General features: G+C 37.6%; 1 protein-coding gene and 1 pseudogene across 1 annotated transcript in view; both read right to left on the minus strand.

Annotated features, from left to right (window-relative positions):
• Positions 1-11,344, minus strand: part of RIT2 (Ras-like without CAAX 2) — a 446,724-nt gene that overhangs the window by 327,782 nt on the left and 107,598 nt on the right. Inside the window, exon 2 of the mRNA XM_006889211.1 lies at positions 6,023-6,079. Coding sequence (XP_006889273.1) covers positions 6,023-6,079 — 57 coding nt within the window. The remainder of the gene's footprint in view (positions 1-6,022; positions 6,080-11,344) is intronic.
• Positions 7,753-10,508, minus strand: LOC102859027 (annotated as a pseudogene).

Below are 11,344 nucleotides of genomic sequence, written 5' to 3' on the forward strand. Positions count from 1 at the left end.
ATTAGAGATAAATTATATTAAAAATAAATGTGAGATTATGAAAGAGTACATAAAAGAAGAAGTATCTTTTTTGGAGTGAGAAGCCTATCTTGGGGATGTAAAGTTCATGGTTGTAACCTGCTGGAAGACTAAACATTAACAAAACAAAGATGGAGAATAGAGAATAAATTGGATTATGTTGTTGTTGTTATGTGCCATCGAGTTGCCTGTGACTCATAGCGACCCTATGTACAACAGCCTTAAACTCTGCTCTGTTCTGTGCCAATCACACTGTCTCTGACACTCCCATCCCAATTATCCCAGTCACTAAATCAATCCACCTCATAGAGGGCCTTCCTCTCCTGTGCTGTCTCTCCACCCTCCCCAGCATGATGTCCTTCTCCAAGGACTGGTCCCTCCTTACAACATGTCCAAAGTATGTCAGACGAAGCCTCAGAACCCTTGCCTCCAAGGAGTAGCTTGGTTTAACCCTCTCTAGGATGAATCTGTTACAGTGCTGTTATAGTAGAGATGCCACAAGGAGATGACTCTAAAAAATGGAATGTCTAATTTTTTTTCTTACAGTTTATGAGACTAAAAGTCCAAATTCAGGGTACAAACTCTAAGGGAGGATGATCTGTTCTCTCTTTTTCCACTTCCTGAGGAGGAAGCCCCTATTTCCTTCACCTTTCATTTCTTGCAAATATTCACATGTGTTGTCTGCTCCCTGTTGTTGAAGAGCTTTTAAATACAGGGACTGAGGCCCAAAGGACATGCTCCACCCTGGATTTCTTTCTACCTTGTACTAATGTCCCTCTATCTGTTCACTTTCCATCCCTTTCCTCTCTTGTGAGATAAAAGGTGTTACAAGACAGGTTGGTTGTTGTGCTGTGTTGATTGCCATTGAGTCAAGCACGACTAATAGTGACCCTAGGAACAAAAGGCCTGAAGCCTTTCTATAACTATCGCCCTTTATCAAAGTTCACAGAGTTTCCAAAGGCATGTTGTTTAGGAAGTATATGCCACAAGGCTGCCATCTGAGGGAAATTACTCTTAGTAGGACTCTTTTGAGTTAAGGATGTTACTTTCACCATTAATCCCTTAACAGATGACAGGAGATCATTATGGAACTTCCACATTGTACTATTTTACATACATCTGTTTGGAAGAGACACAGTTCAGGACCCAAGACTGCCAATCCATGTCACAAGGAATGTCTTTCAGTCAGTCAATCCATGTCAAAGAGTAAATAACTTTCTAGATGGAAAAAGGTATATCATATCCTAAAGCAAGGAGGTCTTGGTTAGTTTGTGGATTCAAAAGGTTTCAATTTAGAAAGAAGAGAGACAAGAATGAAAGTTGGAAAAGAAGACAGGCAAAATTATAGAAATACATCATTTTATACACACAATTTTGTTCTTCTCTCCAAAAACCATCCAATCAACTAAGAAAAACAACAAAACCAGTTTTAACTAGCTGTGAAACTTTTTTCCCCCTCACACACATAGACACTTTATTAAGTTTCCTTACTAAGAGACAGGGACACTGATATTTTAACACAAGTTTCAAGTCATCGAGAGACCGAATAGATCCAAGGAAGGAAGAAGAAACTATTTAAATTAATCAAAAAGCACAACACCATCGTCTAAAATCTACTACCATGGTGACAGGAGCCAAGGGAGAGGAAGCTACAGCAAAATCACATGATGTAAACATTAGAGGTTACATAGAAGGGAAAAAGTTTGCCTTCCAGAAGACTATGGTACACTTTGGCCAGAAAAAAAAAAAAAAAAGGTCAAGATGGTGGAAGATAAAAGCCAAATCAAAATGAATAGGTACAAAGGGGAATCCAAGATGTGTAGTCCTCTAGTAGTTGGTGTCGAATCAGTCTTCTTCCTCCAAAAAACATTAGCTAACACCGGGCTGCCTTCCTTCAAGATCCCACTTAAAGGCACTGTAAGCTAATAGCTCTGGTCCCTGCTTTACATGGAGCTTGAGTTGATTTTAACGCACAGTCACCCTTCACAATTTTTCCAAGACTGCAAATATTTATGGGAGATTATCCCTTTTTCTCTGGCAGGGCAAGTTGTGAATTCAAATCCCCACCCCGCTGTGCCACAGGAAATGCACTACAGCAGTGTAGTAGTTGTTAAGTACCGTTGAATAGACTACAACCATGGCAACTCATGACCAAGACATCAGAACCCTGCCCTCCCTGCATTATTCTCATGGTCTCTGATGTGCTTGAGCCTATGGTCAAAGTCACTGTGTCAATTGATTGCGTGTGGGCGGGGTCTGGTGGGGATGTCTCTTCCTCTCTTTTACTGACCTTCTGCCTTTCCAAGCATAATATCCCTTTCCAGGAAATCGCCTCTCCTAAAAACATATCCAAAGTCTGAGAGAGACAGATTTGCCATTCTTGCCTCCAAGGCGCACTCTGGCTGCACCTTTGCCAAGATATATACCTCTTTGTTCTTTTGGTAGTCAGGGCATATTTAACACTCTTCAACAATACCGTAACTCAAAATCATCAATTCCTCTGTCACCTGTACTCATTGTCTAGTTCTCAGATGTATAGAAAGAGCTTGCTAAATCCCTTCTTGTTAATGATAAAGAAAACCTAGATATTCATATTTATACAGACTTAAAAGAAGAAAAACTCTAAGATTTTCTAAGAAAAACTCTAATAAAACTATATAATTTCTATGATCCCCTAGAAAAATTATTAGAATACTAACAGACTTGAGTGTGACTTGATTTCAATCTAGATTACGAAATAAGTAGTGTTGATAAGTTCTGTTCTTCTTACTTCATGTGATTTTTTTCAGAATGTACAAGTAAAAATTTCCTCCTGAGAGTTCATTAAGTCATTCAGACTGAGATATAATCGTGTGGCCTAAGCAGGTAAGAAAGTAAATTATGGAAGATTTTTCACCTTCTTTAAGCAGTATACAAGTGAAAAAATGTTAACTAATATTCCTATTAGAGATGTCAAGAAATCAAATAATGAGAACACTGAATGTTATTACTTTCGTAATAAAACACTCGGTGTCTCTACATTAAAAATTCTTTAAAGTTATTTGATTTACAACTGCATAAAGGTATAATTTCAGCTGTTAGTATCAAATGTCCAGTTAGATTAATATAAAATGGATATCTTGTGGATATCTAAAGGAGTCATCACATACTTCTCATGTCTTTCTTCTTTAGAAGCTATTTATGATTTCTTCCTGTTGACTACCCTGTATAAACCACTAGGCATGAAAGTCAGGTAAATACAAGGCAGATTTTTGATCCATCCACATATATAAAGCTTAAGCAAAAACAGAAGATAATGAACTTCACAGTGAGTTTGTAGCTTTGAAAATGATGTACTGCTGAAACTTCTAACATGATAAAAGATTTGAGCTTTTGTTAGATGTTTTCTCTTCTTTAACTCTCCATGCATGTTATAGAGTTACTGACATGCTAACCTCAAGATATTTAGAGTGGATTTAGTGTATAGCTAACCTAGAACTTCAATGAAATACTCCTAAAACTTGAACAATGAATTCTTTCTCCTCAGAAACGAAATCCAATTTATGGAAGTCATTCCTACTTAGTTCCCTCCCAAGCGAAATTTAAATCTTACTAATTTAGTTCAGTTGATGAAGAAGTCTTTCTGCATTATTAAACAAAACCACATTCATTCATTTCAGCAAATTATTTTCAAGCATATGCATGAAAGCTATGTATAGAATAAAATTGTTACATAATGTAGGACTTGAATTTAAGATTGTCTGCTAAATAAAAAATAATAAAGAATTCATGAAACACTGCATGACATGGATAAATTTAAAGACATTGTAAGTGAAGTAAGTTAGAAATAAGAGGACAAGTACTGTGTAAGAGTGGAAAGAAAATCTCAAAATCACGTGATTCAAATCCATCAGCTGCTTCCATGGAGAATAAAGTATAACCTCCTTCCATGAGATTTAGTGCCTCTGAAAATCCACTTCAGGATCAATTATAAGTCGGTTACCACTGAAGACACACAACAACAGAATTATAAAAAACAAAAACAAAACTGGATACGGCATGGTTCAGAGCTATTGTTCATAGGATCGCTACAAGTCATAGTCGACTGGAAGGCATATGGCAACAACAACAAAGAAACATTTACCCACAAATGGAGTCATTATATGGTTACCAGGGAGAGGAAGGGAAGATGAAGGGTGTGGGAATCACTAAATAGATAATAATCATCATTAAGATAGGTGAAGAGAAAGACAATATAGGGTAAGTAGATGATTATGCGTGGTGAATCTTGTTATTAATGCTATGGGACAAAATGTGTGTGAATAAATGTTTGAAAATCTGAGGTAATTGATTTAGCTATATTGGCTAACATTTTACTTGATTAGCTTCAATTTTACTTTTAACTCCATTATCTTTTAGCCTCATTTTGGTTTGTTACCTGTAACCGTTGTTATTATTGTTATGTGCCCTCAAGTCACTATGACTCAGAGCGACCCTATGAACAACAGATCTGAATCCTCTCCTATCCTGTGTCATCTCAACATCTCTGATACATTGGAGCTCATTGCTGCAGTCACCCTGTCAATCTACCTCATTGGGGATTTTCCACTCATTTGCTGCCCTTCCATTTTTTTTCAAGCACGATATCCCTTTTCACGGAATTCTCTCTCCTAGCAACAAATTCTAAATATGTGAGGTGACGCTTCACCATCCTTACTCCCAAGGAACAGCCTGGTTGCTCATTTTTTCAAAACATATATGTGTGTTCTTTGAGCAGTCCATGGGATATTCAGTACTCTTCTCCAATAACATAACTCAAAAGCATAAATTCTTCTCTTCTCATCCTTATTTGCTGTCCAATTCTCCGCAGCATAACAAGTAACTAAAAAGACCATGTCTTCAAATTGACATTGTTGCTCTTCAGTATTTTGGAGAAGTCCCTTACAGCTGACGTTCTAACAAAAGAAGAAGGAAGGAGGAGAAGGAAGGAGGAGAAGGAAGGATGAGAAGGAAGGAGGAGAAGGAAGGAGGAGAAGGAAGGAGGAGAAGGAAGGAGGAGAAGGAGGAGGAGGAGGAGGAGGAGGAGCACGAAGGAGCACGAAGGAGCACGAAGGAGAAGAAGAAGAAGAAGAAAGAAAGAAGTAATAAATCTGCTGATTTCCTGACTGTTGATACTGAGGATCTTGTGGTTTTAAGTAAGATGAAATTATTGGCAGTTTAAATCCTTTTTTCCATCTATTATGATGTTACCTATTGATCCAGTGGTAAGGACTTTTGTTTTCTTAATATTGAGATGTAATCTATGTTGAAGATTATAGTCCTTGACCTTTTGCAACAAGCTTTCAGATCCTCCTCATTTTCAGCAAGTAAGGTGGTGTCATCTGCACAATTTAAGTTGTCTAGTTTTCCTCTTATCCTTACACCACATCTTTTTTCATAGAGTTCAGCTTCACGAATATATACATTGAATAGTTACGGAAGAAAGAATATAGCTTTGATGCTAGAATCTTGTAAAACTTTACAACAGACTTCCCACTCCCTTTCTTGTAATGCCTGTCCTTGTAAACAGTGCTAATGTAGGTCTTCTCTAAAATGAATTTTATAAAACTCCTATCCACACTAGTCCCAAAGATATGTATGGATTAGAAAATCAAGTAATTTTGAAATATTTACGGTCTTTCAAAAGAAACTTCTAGGGTCTCACAAAAAACTCAAATCTCTGTAAATGTCAACCAACCAAAAATTACACTCTTAATTTCTGCATTTCACTATATATTTATAATATGTCTCAGTGTGATCCTAGCATTGGGATATTTAGCTTCACTTTGTGACACTTTGCTGGTTTGCAGTTTATTCCCCAAGAAAACTGTTTCTTTCTAACGAAAATATGACCATTTTCTCCTCTAAAACACAAGTCATGATGTAAAACATGTATCTTATTCTCTATTAATGTGAACAATATTTATAAAATCCTTTTTAAAAGCTTCTTTATTGGCACCAAAAAAGCAAAGGGACTGTTACTCACCTATAGTAGGGTCATGATAGTCGGGGAACTGATGACTAATAAACTGCATTGTCATTGCTGAAACGACAATTAAAAAATTTAATTTAATAATAGTTCACCAATTCACCATGATAGCTCATCATTTTTTAAACAGTTTGGATGAATAATATGCTTATGTGAGTGACTTATTTAATTGCAAAAGACAGATAATGATTAGACAAAATTCTTGAGAGAGAGGAAAATATGCCAAATAATGTCAGATTCTTGTCTGAAATACATACAACCAAATAATGCAATTCAATTAAAAACTAAGTAACCTCATCATTTAAATAATAATAGCAATAACAATTGCCAGTCAGTTCTGAGTCATGGCAATCTTATGTATAAGCTCCAGAGTGGAAGGAGCTTCATAGGGTTTTCAATGAATGATTATTTGGAAATAGATGTTTAGGTCATTCTTCTTACATGCCTACAGATATACTCTGATCACCAATCTCTTGTGTTAGCAGTTTATTAATTGTACTATCCAGAAACTGGTAATGAATTGCACTGTCAACCCAAAAACAGGCAGTTGGAATCTGCCCACTGCTACGCAGGAGAAAGATGGGCAATCTCATTTCATGCCATTTACTGCCTCTGAAAACCTGCTGGACAGTCAGCTATGAGTCAGTGCCAACTCATTGGTACATAATAACAGCAACAACAATATCCAGAAACTAACACAAAGCAAAACAAAAAAGGTTGTCTGTGAGTTGATTCTCATGTACAGCTATCCTACGTGTTACAGAGGGAGCTGTGGTTGTTTGGTGGTAAGGAGTCACAGTCTCACCCCAAAGGCAGGCAGCCGAAATCTACCAGCTGCTCTGTGGGAAGGCCATCTCCTGAAAATCCGCTAGAAAGTCAGCTCTGAGTCAATTCTGACTCAATAACACAGAAGAGCAATAAAATCACATGTTACAAAATAGGGCTTGTGCTTCTAGCCATTGTTGTTATGCACTGTTGAGTCAGAACCAACCCATAGCTGACCCTCTAGCAAGTTTTCAAAGGCAGTAATTGCACTGGAGGAGATTTCTTTTCTTTCTCCCATAGAGCAGCTGGTGGATTTGAAGCCTTCATGGTTGCAGTGCAGCTCTTTATTACTAAGTCACCAGAGCTGATAGCCTAGTGGTAAGCCCAGTGCTGCCGACTCAGAGAAACACAGTTCAAATCTACCAGCTGTTCTGTAGGGGAAAGGCGGGCAATCTTTTCCCATGCAATTTACTGTATTTGAAAACCCACTGGAGAAAGGATCATTTTTGCGTCAGTTCCAAATGAATAATACACAACAAAAAACAAGAGTTTTCTGGGTAAACCTGATGAAAGAAAATCATCAGCAATTTATTCCAGCCATGGTACATGTGGGTTTCTTCAGACAATCAGGTTCGCAGCTGGAATCAAACTATTCGCATCACCTGTTGTTGTTATTAGGTGCCTTTAAGTCAAATACGATTACGGTGACACTGCGAAGAACAGATCTGAAACCTGTCCTGTTCTGGGCCATCCTCATCATCTTTGACACACTTGAGCCCATTGCTGTAGTCACTGTCAGCCCACCTCCTTGAAGGTCTTCCTCTCTTTCACTGACCTTTCCAAGTATAATGACCGTATGCAAAGAATACCCTCTCCTGGTAATACGTTCGAAGTATGATAGAAGAAGCTTCACCATCTTTACCTCCAGGTGTACTCTGGCTGCACTTTTGTGTTTTAGTTGTTTATTTCTTTTTGCTCTTGTTTCCTTTCTCTTCCTTGAGCTTCTTTTTAGAGACCTTGGATTCACTGGCCTTTTGGTACAGGTGATGTTAATGAGGTCCAGGAGGGCTGGCACCATGGCCATTTCCACCAGAGGGAAAATGACTTTTATGAACTTTTGCCAGTCGTTGGCTTTGATCAGTGAAATCAGGTTCACCTCAAACTGCAACACTGCATCTGCTGGTATAAATGGTGCAAATACTTGTTTTCCATATGCGAAGTGAGAAGGAATGATTGCTCTTTGTTATCTCCCAAACACGTCTAGAAGGCACTGTTCCAGCCCTGGTATCACTCGCTTTTGGCCAAGTTCTATCACCAGAGGGTCTTGGGTCAGGGAGATGTCAATAAAGTGCCAATCTACCAAGCTGCCTGTCTATTGGATGTGTATGTATCCATAGACAGCTGGCTCTGCACACATTTCAAGGGCTTCACCAGGGTTTGCACTTGGAGAGTCCAAACAGGACTTTAGGTTTCAACTTCAGCCTCTGCACAACACATCTCTCCTCTGAACAGCAGCAGCAGCTACAGCAGCTGCAATAGGAATAGTGAGGAGCGCAAAGTTATGACTGGACATGGGAGAGGGTACACCCATGGCCACCAAGACAGGCTGCTTGGCTGGCGGTACTTTTTCCAAGACGTATCTGTTTGTTGTTTTGGTCATCATGTTACATTCAGTACTCTGTTATTGTTTTGCCATTACATTCCTGATCTTCCAAACTTCTCTTAAGGAGGTTTTCAGTGAGAAATCACATGAGAGGAGATTGCTCATCTGTCTCCAATGGTGCAGCTGGTGGATTTGAACCACGTGTCTTTGGGCTTCACGTGCAGCCACTTACCACTAGACTACTCTCAGGACCTATAAATTCTCTGAGGCTAATTTCCTGTCATGGAACTACCAAGTTATGTGGTTTTTATGACTCTTTTTTTGTTTCTTTTTTGAAAATTAAGACATTCAGGAAAATTTATTATATAATCTTAAAAAAATGTTTAATTACTTTTGAAAATTTTAGTATCTCCTTTAAGTTTTGATATTTCTCCCAAACATAAGGTTTTTGTAAAACATTTGAAATTATTTCTGTTGTAGACAAAAGTACTCTGAAATAAAAGAACTTGAAAATCAATTAACACACAGTAGTTGTTCTCTGTCCCTCTCCCAGCTCCCCATAGATGTATGCATAGATATATACTGTAGGAAAGGAATAGAATTAGGAAGAATCAGTTAAATATAAAAAATCTAAACACTATATATTAATCTGACTTTACTGAAATTGGGATAAGAAACAACAGGCGTCTGATGCAGAGGGAGAAAGCTTGTATTTATTCATCAGGAATTTTTCTGTCTTGTATTTTGCATTGACAAAAGGAGCTTCTATGTGAAGGTGTTGGTCAGTTCAGTAGTTTAGGGCAAATTTTTGAAATGCAAATCAACATTTCTTTGCAGATTGTCTTAGGAGTTAGAATATTTTAGGTTATACAATGGAAAAGTAATTTCTTATGTGACTATCAAAGATAATCAAGGGGGACATAAAAAATATTTTCTGAGCTTTCAAACAGTTGTTACCTTAAATCTATTCTCTTTATGCTCTGGAGTGGCTTGCTCCAAAATAGAACATAGAGGTCAGAGTCAAGGTTTCACACTGAACAATTACCTCTGAAACCAACAGCCTAAATTTCAAATATAGCTTAGATTCCACAAATTAAAAAATAAAATCAGTTCCACTACACTGAAAACACACATTCAAGATAAACATATCTATCTATCTATCATCTATTTATCTATCTATCATCTATCTATCTATCTATCTATCTATCTATCTATCTCTTCCATTAAATGAATGAAGGCCTCTATAGTCAATTATGTATGCTACTCTCTTGAAAATCTTTTTGAAATCTTTGTCTCTTAGATCTTCTGTGAAATCAACCCCTGCCTATATTATTTTACACCCTGTCCCCCAATATCTCTTTACTCCACCTCCATTATTTTTTTTATTATTCTTATTGTATTTTTTTTTTATGTGTACCGTCAACTCAGATCTGACTGGTACAGGAGGAGATTGCCCCCTCCTTCTCCAGCAGAGCATCTGGTGGATTTGAACCGCGTACCTCTGGGGTTACAGTGTAGCATTCACCTCCATTCTTTATACTACTCCTGCTCAGAATTTTGTATTTCTTTTGAAGATTATTTTTATTGCAATGGAATCAAAACTCCTTCCTCTGTTACTCTTACTTTACCTTCATTCAAGCCTTGCATGATGGTACCAGAATCATTAATTAAAAAAATAACAAAACTACCAAACAAAATCATGTATCTCATATACCCACCACAGCTCTTGGTATAAGACAACTCTACAGACTGTCCTTGTCCTGAAATCAGTTCCACTTCAAAGCTGACCCTCCTTAATCAGCACAGCTCTATAGATTCGAATTATCAGAGAGATGTGATCTTTGTGTTTATGGTGCAATTCTCTAAGGGCTTTCCCACCAGACTCCATAGTAACATGTTTGATCTTGTTTGTTAGCTTAAAGACTGTATGCAATATTCAATAAAATATTCTAGTATACATCTTTTTTTTTTAACACAACAAACTCCGTCTTACCTTTTTCTATATAAAATCACACCACTGCCCAAGATCTACTCTATGTTTTCTGACTTACAGAGGTAATTTCTAGTCATGCTTTTATCTTTATGGCTTAGAATGACCTTCACTTTTCTCTCCATTTTGATAACATATTGTCTTAGCTTGTGTCTTAAGTAAATGATGCAGCAATAGCTGAAATTCCATGGGTGGGCAACTAAACAAAAGGAAATGCATTCACTCACATTATGGAAGCCCATGCTTGTTATGTTCCCTTAGAACCTGCTTATAGTTGACCCTCTTGTAGGCTTTCAGAGGCTGTAAATAATACAACGGGAGATTGTCCATCTTTCTCCAGTGGAGCAGCTGGTCGAATCTACTCACCTACATTTGGAAAACAGGCCAATTCCTTAACACTAGCCTATCAAAGCTCCATGTTGAAGAACCTAGAAGTCTGAATTCAGAGTGTTAGCTCTAGGGATAGGCTTTCTATAAGTGTGTCTTCTATTAATAGGATGTTCCCAGTGCGCGGACCCATTGTTCAAAGGATGTACCATCAAATCTTCTTTCTTGATTTTAGTAGGTTTCTCTTGTCTGTGTTTATTTGTTTAACTCTTTTATGCTTCAAAAGTGAATGACCCAAGATACAACCTGGCCTAATAACTGCATCCAGCCTCATTAACATCATTATTGTTAAGTGCTATCAAGTCAATTAAGAGTCATAATGAACATATAAACAACAAACCTGAAACCTATCCCAGCCTGTGTCATTCTCATCATCTCATAATTGAGCTCATTGGTTCAATCCCTGTATCAATCAATCTCATTGAGGGTTTTCCTATCTTTCACTGACCTTTCTGTGTCTGTAGCCTTAGTTTATATAGTATCAGTTTTCTTTAATGCCTTGGTTAACTTCACATTACATCTATGTGATGCTGTTGTCGTTGTTATGTGCCGTCGAGTTGTTTGCGACTCATAG

The sequence above is a fragment of the Elephantulus edwardii genome, unplaced genomic scaffold (genome assembly GCF_000299155.1).
Source record: "Elephantulus edwardii isolate Elephantulus edwardi_28Jun2011 unplaced genomic scaffold, EleEdw1.0 scaffold00076, whole genome shotgun sequence".
Lineage (NCBI taxonomy): Eukaryota > Metazoa > Chordata > Mammalia > Macroscelidea > Macroscelididae > Elephantulus > Elephantulus edwardii.